We start from the raw sequence: 12,814 nt of genomic DNA on the forward strand, positions 1-12,814 counted from the left end.
ACGTTGTCCCATAGTGTTCAGAGTCATTTCAACCATTTTTTTGAAACTCTGACTGTAATGTTGGATCCCTTTTGCTTCCACACCGACACACATTTTTTCTTCTATCGGGTCCATACGGCTCGTTCCCCTTATACTCTCTTCTCTGCGCTTAACAGTGGAATTCCTTTGGAACCCATTCATCTCCGAGACTTTTAATCACATCATTATCCGCGCACTCAATTCTACATCACACAACGCGAAGCGTCCTCTACATTTTCCTATCACAAGCCGAGTTCTTCGCGTTTACAGAGAACTATTGTGCAAATGTGGCCGATGATAGCATTTACTGGTCTTCCTTTTTACGTCATGTAGACAAGGTATTCGGAGATTGCTGCATAAAACGTCAAATTAGATCTGATGGACATTCGAAACACGACAGGGGGGAAGAGAGATGTGGAAATTACGAGTTGCCCAATCAGAAGCAATATGCTGTCTTACGTTGCTTTTGGAATGAGACAGACTCATAGGGGCGCTTCAGATTAGCTAACAAGGTCGGGCAGGGCGCTGACGTAACGGCGTAGACTCCGACACTCCTCTCAAACTGGAGCAGCTGGACCCAGCCCCTGGAGAAGGCCGGCGCGTCCATGGAGCTTGCGTATAAATACCGGACGGCGAACTGGAGGGCTCACTCGCAGTGCAGCGTCTGTCTCCTACGCAACATGAAGGTAAGACAGCCGCGGAGAGAGTCCGTCGCCAAGGCACTGATCGTTATACGCTTCTCCCACTGTCAGTACCTGGGGAGGTTTCGTAGAGCACATGACAGAAATTTTAATACGAATCACACACGGTTTACGTTTTCATATTCTGAAGGCCACATACAGCATTAATTCTTAACCGAGAGTCTAAAAATACTAGGGAACTTCATATTCTTCCGAATTCTGTGTAATTTGTAGTCCAATTGACTTATTCATTATGTTGCTAAGGGCTGCAACACTTAGAAATAAGTATAAGCGGCGATCAAAAAGCTTCCGTTCGGGAGCCGTGCGGTCCAGAATCGGTATGCCAATCACGCAACAACGCCGTGAACTCTGAGACAAGGTCGAAGATACCCGTTAGGTATACCTGTCCTGCTGCGTGAAGAAGTCTGTAACTGCTTGACGCGCATCCTCAGCCGACAGAAATCATCGCCCCTCGAAGGCCTTTTTTTAAGGGATCAAAGGTTTGATAATCACATTGGCAGAGATCAGGTCTGTAGAGAGGGTGCTCGATGCCATAGTTCACATTTCCGCATTTACCACACTGTCTCAGGCAGTCTACTTGAATTTGCGGAATGTATTGAAATTTTTTCTGAACAATTATTTCCCCGCATTACCATTACAAGCTTTTAACACTGTTTTCTCCTCCCTGTTTAACGTGAATCGTGGGAAAAAGATAACATATAAAAGCAGTATTTATATTAGTTCACCATAGTAACAAAGACAGATTACAGCCAGGAAGATTTAAACTGAGGTCACCGACAGCAATAGAGGTCAGAGAAGGTGCGGAATATGGAGATAAAATGAAATAATGAAGAGAAGGACGAAAGAAAGTGACGTCACGGAGAACTCAAAAGAGAAAGAATTAGAACTGGCAGGAGACGGATTTGCTTTGCAGTTTGATACACATTAATACAGTAACTGCTATTTTTTACGTAAAAGTTAAGTGCCTGACGGAAGAAAGTGCTTCAGCAAATTCTTAAATAGAATGGGCCACTGAATTTGACATCCATGGCACGACAGCTTCTTCCAGGTGGAACTACGATACTAGATAAGTGAGAAATTCTTTCGTAATTATGGTGCGATATTGGTTTACCTTGTCTGCCCGCAAACATGCTAACGGAGGATGTGTAGGTGTGATATGGTCGAATAGACGGATTTTGCAGATTCTACGGACAAAACTTGTGATGGCTTATGACATCTTTCATCGTGGCTGTGTCAAGCCTTCAGGCACTTCACCGACACTCCAGAATGGGTTGCCCAATCGATTCATCAATAGATTATGGCTTTGATCATAATTACAGCTCCAGTCTTTCTGTAATTCAGTTAACACTCCCTCTCCTTCTCTCTCTGTATCTGAAAATGTGTGTGAGTGTGTGTATTCCCGCCTAGCCCATCTACAGAGTGTAAAAAAAAAAAAAAAAAAAAAGAAACACCGACAAACTTGAGGGACAGGTCTTTGTATAGAAATAAGCGAAAAATATCTAGTAAACCTAAGCTCTAATATACATACCTTAGGAGCTATGAACTTTTGTTCATCTAGGCTACAGAGAAACACATGCCTTCTACTGAACAAGTGATCACACCTTTTAAGGTATGCATTTTGGAGTCCTTGTTTACTGGGCTTTTTTCCTTGTTTTAGTCGAGACTACCTTACCTCCTCCCAAAATATGCAAAACCAAAGAGCCTACAGTAGAAGAGATGTATTTTATAGTATCGAAGATGAACAAATGCTCATATCTCTTAAAGTATGGACTCTAGAGCCCTTGTTTACTAGCCTTGTTTCTCGTTTTGATGTTAGGGACATGTACCTAAAGTTCTTTTTTGGGACATCCTATATATACTAGTAAGTGTGTAGTTATTTTGGAAGACAGTGAATAGTGGTCCGTAGAAGATTCTGCACGGAAGTCTAAAATCAAAGCTAACGCAAATCCCATAGCACTGCATATGTGGAGTTTTAGCTTTATACGGACTGACAGACTCAGTCAACTGCGAAGTTAGAATCTCTGTTATTATTTGATATACTATCAGAGATTTCGTACTTGATTGAGTCTATTAGTCTGTATAAAGTTACCTTTACCGTAAAGCACAGAGAGATGTATTTAGTGCTGCTACAGATTTTCCGTGAAACTGAGTACATTCCAATTTGTGTCGTTGGATTTTTAATGAAACATTAATCTTAAGTCCTCAATTTTTCTATTTTATTATCATGTACAAATTGTAGGAAGCACCATTCAGTTGTGTTATACCTTAAACGATAGTCTGCCGTTACGCTATAACGTACTTTTTATGTAAATCAACGTTTGGTTAACACCTTTTATCTACAATAATTCAATTAATAGAGCTACATGGACGGAGACTTTTCTCAAGTTTATCCATGCAATAAGATGTTAATAGAAACACCGAGAAGTTTAGAACTGCAACATATTTTATGACTTACTTGAATACTGATAACGATGGAAAGAGTACTGATGGTGTTTTAATAGCCTAGTAGAGAAAGGAAGAAAGACATTAAATACCCTCTTACAATATGGGTTTGTAATAATATAACATTCTTCCACTCTATATCGGCATTTCCTCTTTATTTTCTCATGCTAGTTTCAAGTCGATCACAGACAACTGCAGTAAGACTCTGTTTCTTTACAGACGAAACTTCAGAAAATTTTTTCTCGTTGTCGTTCTGTAATTTACCAGAAGTTAAAACCTCAGTGGTCACAAAATGAGTAATTGACTTTTAAAGGAAGTAAATTCAAGATTTTATAAACACAACACTCAGTTTGAAGTGAAAATGATCCGCCAACGATTGCTATTACTTTACTAACATATGCCCTTCCTAATTTTGATAGTCACTTAAGTGAAGCTCATTTTTCGAATTTTCTTTGATCCATGCGTCCCTCTCATTAGATTGAACATTATACTGCTGGTTAAAAAGACTAAGGCTAGAAAATATTTGTCTTCTTAACTCTAGGGAACGTATTAATTTCAGACTGCAAGGACCTTATCAACGGGAAACGTTGTCATGCGGTTCTCAAACAACACAACGCAGGTAATGCACTGGGAACTAATGATGTACCTGTTAATAGAATGATTTTAGTTTATTGGTTCCTAGGCAAATAAGTTCTCTACTTTGGACATATACACTTACATTATTACTCTGCAATTCACAATTTAGTGCCAGACAGAAGGTTCACTGAACGACCTTCAAGCTAGTTCTCTACTGTTCTATCCCAAAGAGCGTGCTGGAAAAACAAACAGCAATTTTACCGTGCGAGCTTATATTATCGTGATGATCATGTCTTTCTGTGTAGGTGAGGACCAACAAAATATATTCATACTCTGGGGAGAAAGTTGGTGATAGAAATTTCATGAGAAGATTCTGGCTTAACGAAAACCGGTTATATTTTAAGGATTGCCACCCCTGTATTAATACTAAAATGATAATTGTCGACAGGACTGACTGCGGATCTTTGGTACAGAGCCGAGTGGAGGGTCTGAATCAGAGGCTGAGACGGTTCTACGACCGTGTGGGCTGCGGATTCCTCGACTTGCGCCATAGGGTGGTGGGGTTTCGCGTTCCGCTGGATAGGTGAGGAGTCCATTACACACAGCAGGCGGCTACAGGGTAGCAGGGGTTGTGTGGCGTGGACTGGGTGGTTTATTACGTTATGGCCTCGGGCAAGTACAGAATGGGTCCTTTTACTGACCTCCCGACTCAGTAGCATTATTGGCAGAACAAAGACTGGGACACTCAGAAGTTTAGGACAGGTGGGAGGGACAGAGCATCAAGTGACATTATACTGAGTGCATTATCCGAAAATTACCTCGAGCAATTACACAGGGAACCGACTCAAGGAGATAACATCTTAGACCTACTGATAACAGACAGACCCGAACATTTCGACTCTGTAAGCGCAGAACAGGGAATCAGTGATCGTAAGGCCGTTGCAGCATCCCTGAATATGGAAGTCGTTCTTCCCGCGAACCATACGCGACTGGAATAGGAAATGGAAGTAATGACAGTGGAACGTAAAGTGCCCTCCGCCACACACCGTTGGGTGGCTTGTGCAGTATAAATATGGATGTAGATGTAGACATGAACACATACCATGTAAATCACTATTAATACACAGGCTCCCTTTAACAGAACATGTTTCCTGCGCTTCACTTTTTGCATAAAATTCTAACATTACAGTTGCAGTAGACGGTTGTAACGACATATGACATACAAACCAACTTTGTCTTTTGACAGGTGTACGTCGTCCTGTCAGCGCTCGCTCTGTGCGTCGTCGCCGAGCCGCCAGTCGACCGGTCGTACCTGCCTCCCAGCTCTGAGTACGGACCTCCCTCGGCCTCCTCTCTCAGCTCTCAGTACGGCGCCCCAGCAGCCAACGATCTCAGCACTCAGTACGGAGCTCCTGCGCTGACAGGCGCCGCTTTCGGTCGCTCAGGCGCTTCCAGCCAGGGTCCAGCAGCTCGCGTCTCCTCCAGCTTTGGAAGCGCCTCCTCCAGGAGGTTTGGAACAGGCAGGAGGATCGGCGGTGGTCTCTCCACTCGCTATGGCGCTCCTTCGGCGGCTGGCCGTGCCGCTGGCTTCGGCGGACTCGGCCTGTCCACACAGTACGGCGCCCCTTCTTACTCTGGTGACGCGCTCTCCACTCAGTACGGTGCGCCCTCTGGTAACGCTGGTGGCCTTTCTCCAGTGTATGGAGTGCCCGGATATGGCTACGGTCGCGCTGGAGCCCAGGAAGATCCACTTGCCGTAAGATTCTCCTCTATTTGCCATATAGTCTGCAATTTGTAAATGGTCCTATGTCCCATATATTGATAGAAGTTATATGCTGAACAGGAAGAAAGTTATGATGAAATTTTAAATTTACGTAGCTACAATGTCAATAAGTAGCTAGTAAAGTAATACATGACATTCATTTTTGTCATCAACTGATAAAACAGTTATTTAATCAGTTAATGATAAAAATTAATGTTATGTATTACATTACTAGCTACTTATTGATATTGTAGTTAGGTAAATTTAAAATTTCTTCGTAACTTTCTTCCTGTTTAGCATAAAACTTCTATCAGCATATGAGTGATAGGAAATTGTTGTGGTCACCTCCAAGTCTCTTCAAAGCAGGTGCTCTATCTCACATAATAACTATTTACAAAACCTCTCGATGTGTTATTGGAGAGTAAAATCATAAAACTTGTTGGCTGAGGGATTTCTTGTTAATATTTCAGTATGGAACGATTTATATCGCTTTGTTTCACATTCACAAATATAATCTCACTGATCTTCAATGAAACACAGACTTCCTAAACATTTCAGTATGAAACCATTAGCTTTGCTATCTTTCACATTCATAAATATCTCCTCATTGATCTTCAATGAAATGTTAATTTTCTAAATATTCTCTTCCTAAACATTCACTTCTTCAGATTCTCATTCAGTAAAAATATTCACTTTCTAATGAAGCCAATACTTAAAAAGGGAAGATTTTGCAGTCAGTGGAATACGCAATGTATAGTGCACCTTTGTGAATAGAAATCCTAACCACATATCATGTATTTTAAACGACTTTTTGACTATTTTTTAAAAAAGATATTTCACTTGTCTTTCAAATTTCCATCTACACAATAAACAGAACAAAACTGGGTTATGTTCAGGTGCATCAATGTAGAAGTTAAAAAATTAAAGATGGTGTACTAAGATCGACACCTAGAGTGGCGGAAACATATATTCAGCACCATACATACTTAGAATAAATATTTGTTGATTTATGTTCATGTATACCTCCCTTTGCCGGCCGAAGTGGTCGTGCTGTTCTAGGCGCTGCAGTCAGGAACCGCAAGACCGCTACGGTGCCTCGGGCACGGGTGTATGTGATGTCCTTAGGTTCGTTAGGTTTAACTAGTTCTAAGTTCTAGGGGACTAATGACCTCTGAAGTTGAGTCCCATAGAGCTAAGAGCCATTTTTTATACCTCCCTTTGTCGGAGTTAGTAATCGATTTGCTCTTCCATTCAACGAAAATTTATTTTAGGTTACTGTCGTCTGTAGGAAATGCTGCAGAAATGATGATTACTTTAAATTTATTGAAAAGCCGTTTGAATCGTTATTAATTATTGTAGCCATGTCAGAATACTTGATTTCAAACGTTAAACAATTCAATGAATTAAAAAAAATACCTGTTAATCAGCTGTTAAAGTGGAAAAGCACTAAAGCAAAACTATTTTTTCCCACCAGGAGCCTGCCAACTACGAGTTCAGCTACTCGGTGCAGGACGGCGAGACGCTGAGTGACTTTGGACAAGAGGAGTCCAAGCAGGGGGAGAGCGCCCAGGGCCAGTACCGTGTGCTGCTGCCTGACGGCCGCAAGCAGATCGTCTCCTACCAGGCGGATGAGGGCGGCTACAGGCCCACCGTAGAGTACCAGGACACCGGACTCACCGCCTACTCCGCCGGCGGATATGGCTACGCCAGAGGGCGCGCCGGAGCTGGAGCTGGAAACGGTGGATACCACTACTGACCAACTACTGAACTGTTCAGAATGATGAAACTAAACGATGCTGCCACCTAATGTACAATGCACAAAACTGATTACTATTTATAAAGGATGAATGTTAAATTTGAAATCACAGAATGGATGTTTGATGTGTGTCTTTCCATTAGAGCTCAGTACGTTTTCTATTTTGTGTATGAAAATGAATAAATTGTTCTAAAAGCCACTTATTCTGATCTCAGTTTTCTCTGCACCTTGTACACCATCATATGCTTTTAATATCTGCACTTACATTCACAGAATATATATTTTATAGCAAAAAGTAACAGCACAAAAATGAAAACCAGTTCATGCAGAAAGTTTTCATTTGCCCTTTGATATACTCCCTTAGATATGAAGGCTTTATGCATGTGTACTAAAGATTTTGGACGTCGGTTGGTCTTCACTGAAAAAAAATTCTGGAAAATTTCATGGGAAATATTTGTAACTATTATGGAAATCCAAGAATGAGGATTTGATACAATACAGCCATGCAGATGACAGTATGTTAGAAATGTTTTTATCTCATATAATAACATAAATGAAATGACATCATCTATTTTCTAAGTTCAATGCACTTTCCTTTACAATCAGTTGGTGCTGATTTCTGTTGAAGATGGCTAGCGTAATGATCGCTTCCACAATTTTTCAGTTCTTGCTGTAAGTATTGCACAAACTCACGACGTCAAAATACAGCGTGGAACGTCCCCTTGGAAAAATTATGAATTATTGTGCTGGTAAGCCTCCTACATTATTTGATTTACAAACAGCGGAGCAAAACTCAACGTACTCAGACAGTTTTCTCTTTACTTATTCTGATCGTCACTAAAGTGACACACAATATTTCAGCGCAATGCAATCTGAGTTTCAATAATCCCTACAAAAGAATGTCCCTGACTAACAATAACATTTGCCTTTCATGAATCGCTTACCTCACAAAAATCAACCTTACTCGAACTACTGCAGTACATCGAGCGCCAATACTGCCAGCTAAATAAAAGATTCTAACTACGAAAGGCACTAACTACTGATAGGCATAGTCAGCAAATGAAAGATTTTGATAGAGAACCAACAATGTATTTACCTTAATAATGTTCAAAAGTCAACATATATATATATATATATATATATATATATATATATATATATATATATATATATATATATATATCAGTTTGTGATATCCAGTATTACAAATTTACCCTTTCTGATGGACACACGTCCAGATCGTCCGCTCTCAAAATTCTGCCATCTCTCTCCCCACATCCAGAACTGCTGGCTTCTCACCTCCAACTGCCCAACGCTAGGTGCTGTTCACATCCAACTACCCAACAATGCACAAGCGAATATTCCAACAATGAGACCAACCAGCCACACACTGCATACAGCATAGTCAGTGATTTTCATACAGAGTGCTACGTGGCATTACAAACATAAAAACCTAAACAGCATACTTGCAAGTGTACATTGTCAATAACAGTTCTTTGTTAGACAAGTTTTGCAACTGGCTATGAATTGATTCCTTTAATGAGTATCTGAGGTCACAAATGTCTGTAAAATGACTGGAGTCGTGAGAAAGCGAAAATAAACATTTTTCTATAATCACGCCACGTATGTTGATGAAGTAGAGCTGGTTGAGTGTAACATTTCGCCTTTAATTCAGTACATCAAACTGTTTGAATACAAGATGGTACAGTCTGCGATATTCCTGAGTTGTTCAGAAACAATGTCTAACATTTGGAGCTGCGAAAACAATCGTTGAAATTACCATGATGCTTCGTAAAATTTGAAAGAACTTTTTCTTCCAGAGTAGGGTCCTCAGTGAGCCAATATTTATTTACCAAATGTAGGGTTATGACGATATATTATGCACATTTGCACTATTTTATTGAATGGAGTGCAATTTTGCTAAGGAAATGGTGCATTTTTGAATGATTTTGGTTTTATTTCCGGTTTTTAATATTCAATTCGCTTTCATACTCCTGAAACTAAGAAACCAAAGGAACACAGCTATCAGGTAGAACTATCAGGTAGAATATTACGACGACCTACCTAATAGCTAGTAGACTACTGGCCACAAAAATTGCTACACCACGAAGATGACGTGCTGCAGACTCGAAATTTAACCGACAGGAAGAAGATGCTGTCATATGCAAATGATTAGCTTTTCAGAGCATTCACACAAGGTTGGCGCCGGTGGTGACACCTACAACGTGCTGACATGTGGAAAGTTTCCAACCGATTTCTCATACACAAACAGCAGTTGACCGGCGTTGCCTGGTGAAACATTGTTGTGATGCCTCGTGTAAGGAGGAGAAATATGTACCATCACGGTTCCGACTTTCATAAAGGTCGTATTCTATCTTATCGCGATTGCGGTTTATCGTATCGCGACATTGCTGATCGCGTTGGTCGAGATACAATGACTATTAGCAGAATATGGAATCGGTGGGTTCAGAAGGGTAATACGGAACGCCGAGCTGGAGCCCAACGGCCTCTTATTACTAGCAGTCGAGTGACAGGCATCTTATCCGCATGGCTGTAACGGATCGTGCAGCAACGTCTCGATCCCTTAGTCAACAGATGGGGACGTTTGCAAGACAACAACCATCTGCACGAACAGTTCGACGACGTTTGCAGCAGCATGGACTGTCAGCTCGGAGACCATGGCTGCGGCTACCCTTAAGGACGCTGCATCAGACAGGAGCGCCTGCGATGGGGTACTCAATGACGAACCTGGGTGCACGAATGGCAAAACGTCATTTTTTCGGATCAATCCAGGTTCTGTTTATAGCATCATGTTCGTCGCATCCGTGTTTGGCAACATCGCGGTGAACGCACATTGGGAGCGTGTATTCGTCATCGTCATACTGGCGTATCACCCGGCGTTATGGTATGGGGTGCCATTGGTTACACGTCTCGGTCACCTCTTGTTCCCACTGACGGCACTTTGAATAGTGGGCGTTACATTTCAGATGTGCTACGACCCATGGCTCTACCCTTCATTCGATCCCTGCGTAACCCCACATTCAGCAGGATAATGCACAACCGCATGTTGCATGTCCTATGCGGGCCTTTCTGGATACAGAAGATGTTCGATTGCTACCCTAGCCAGAACATTCTCCAGATCTCTCATCAATTGTCTGGTCAATGGTAGCCGAGCAAATAGCTCGTCACAATACGCCAGTCACTACTCTTGATGAACCGTGGTATCATGTTGAAGCTGCATGGGCAGCTGTACCTGCACACGCCATCCAAGCTCTGTTTGACTCAATGCCCAGGCGTATCAAGGCTGTTATTGCGGCTAGAGGTGGTTGTTCTGGGTACTGATTTCTCAGGATCTATGCACCCAAATTGCGTGAAAATGTAATCACATGTCAGTTCTAGTTCAATGAATACCCGTTTATCATCTGCACTTCTTCGTGGTGTAGTATTTTAATGGCCGGTAGTATATTTCCACCTTTACTACGGATAACAGGGTCGACGCACCGTAGCATGGGAGCAATGAGGTCTTGGTAGGCTGAAGGTGGGATCTGGCACCACAAATGCATACACAAGTCACTTAATTACTGAAAATTCCCGTAAATTATTGGGAGGGGGCGATGAGTCTGACGCCACACTCAGTCACATCCCAGTTGTGTTCGATCGTTTTCACTTCTGGCGGGACGGTGGACCAGCACTTCAATTGAAACTCGCCCCTGTGTTCCTCAAACCACTCAATCACACTCCTGGTCATGTGACATCTTACATATATTGCTGAAAAATGCCACTACCGACCGGAAACATGATCGTCATAGCCGGCCGAAGTGGCCGAGCGGTTCTACGCGCAACAGTCTGGAACCGCGCGACCGCTACGGTCGCCGAGGTCTCCAACCTGTATACGATACCCCCTCAGTGTTAAGGTGCACTGCACAAGCTCCACTGGAGCCATTGGATACCCACGTGAATGTCTCCCAGAGGATGATGGAGCCACGCAACCTTGTCTCCGCCTAGGAACACAGGTGTCAAGAAGCTGTTTCCCTGGATGACGATGGATTCGCGACTTCCCATCGTCATGATGTTGAAGGTATCGGGATTATTCAGGTCATGCAACGTTCCACCACTGCGCCTACTTTTAGTGCCGACAGGCACGCCCGCATTTCAGTCGTAGTTGTCGATGTCGTGGTGTTAACATTGGCTCCTTCATGCGTCGTTGGCTGCGGAGGCCCATCACTAAGAGTATTCTGTGCAGTGAGTGTTCCCACACACTTGCACTTCGCCCAGCATTAACGTCTGATGTTAGTTCCTCCACAGTTCGCCGGGTGTCCTGCTTTAACAGTCTAATCAGCCTACAACGACCGATAACTGTAATGACGTGTGGCCACCTAACCCCACGACGTCTAGACGTGGTTTGACCTTGGTTTCGCCACGTGTTGAAGACACACACAATAGCATTCCTCGAACACCCGACAAGTCAAGCTGGGCCGTCACGGTCCGCGCGGTTTCCCTCGTCGGAGGTTCGAGTTCTCCCTCGGGCATGGGTGTGTCCATAGCGTTAGATAGTTTAAGTTAGATTTAGTAGTGTGTAAGCTTAGCGACCTATGACCTCAGCAGTTTGGTCCCATAAGACCTAACCACAAAGTTCCAAATTTCGATCTGCCCTCAGTCAAGCTCAGGTAGACCGCCCAATTTTCCCATTCTATACACGAACAGCACGCTCATTGAAACTACATAAATCGTTCGTGTCTGACTAGCAGTCATTCCTCGCCAGATGACGCTGCTATTTTCTGGACAGGTTTATATCGACAGCTGATCAGTGTATATTTACAACTAGTTCTGTGTTGCAATGAGAACAGATGTTAATAAAACTCTGAGTATTCTGAACAGAAACAACAGCCAAGGTAGTGCTAACAACAATGCTGAAGTTAAGAAAAAACGCGAAGCGTAATAATGATGATTTAATAAACTGAAAGTGACGATCATATAAATTCCTTTGTACACAGGCCCCTACCTGGTGATTTGAAATGAATGGCTTGAACAAATACAGGACATTTTAGTAAGCTGCTTTGTGCAGTATGATCTAAAAATGAAAAACAATTCATCAGAATCAGTAAAAACGAACGAAAATTGAAAGTATTTATGTAACGTCAACAATACTACAGAGTTTTACGTCAGCCAGAGGCTTAATTTCGGGATTGTGTTGCTGATTGCAAAATTTATTAGAACATCTATGTTTTTATAGACTTCTTGCAGCAGCTGTCAAGTGGTTTTCTTCTTTGTGGAAAGTAAGATATAACTCCTTTTAATCAAATCAATTGAACGCATATTCCAAACCACAGTGTGCAATATGAGTCTGTATTTCCGCGTTCCTCCACCTATCCGTAATTTTATGAAGCACAGGATGTCCATTTTCTAAAAAGGAAGAGTCACTGGGTTATGAAAGTAGTTTTTAATCTGAAAATATCACTGTGAAGGTTATTTTTAGTGCTCCTCATATTCTGTCACTCTTATATTTTCTATAATTTTTGCGTGACAATTATCCTGAAACAAATGAAGGCATATTGTAAA

At 42.1% G+C, this 12,814-nt stretch overlaps 1 protein-coding gene across 2 annotated transcripts in view; it reads left to right on the forward strand.

The window, feature by feature from the left end:
* The first annotated feature begins 669 nt into the window (after positions 1-669).
* Positions 670-12,814, forward strand: part of LOC124797976 (pro-resilin-like) — a 41,807-nt gene continuing 29,662 nt past the window's right edge. The window contains exons 1-3 of one of the 2 annotated variants that reach the window (XM_047261149.1): positions 670-704; positions 4,984-5,493; positions 6,974-7,458. In XM_047261149.1, coding sequence (XP_047117105.1) covers positions 699-704; positions 4,984-5,493; positions 6,974-7,255 — 798 coding nt within the window. In that variant the 5' untranslated portion in view covers positions 670-698 and the 3' untranslated portion in view covers positions 7,256-7,458. Of the gene's footprint in view, positions 705-4,983; positions 5,494-6,973; positions 7,459-12,814 lie in introns of those variants that run through there. The other variant, XM_047261148.1, reaches the window with a different exon arrangement.

This window comes from Schistocerca piceifrons, chromosome 5 (genome assembly GCF_021461385.2).
Source record: "Schistocerca piceifrons isolate TAMUIC-IGC-003096 chromosome 5, iqSchPice1.1, whole genome shotgun sequence".
Taxonomy (NCBI): domain Eukaryota; kingdom Metazoa; phylum Arthropoda; class Insecta; order Orthoptera; family Acrididae; genus Schistocerca; species Schistocerca piceifrons.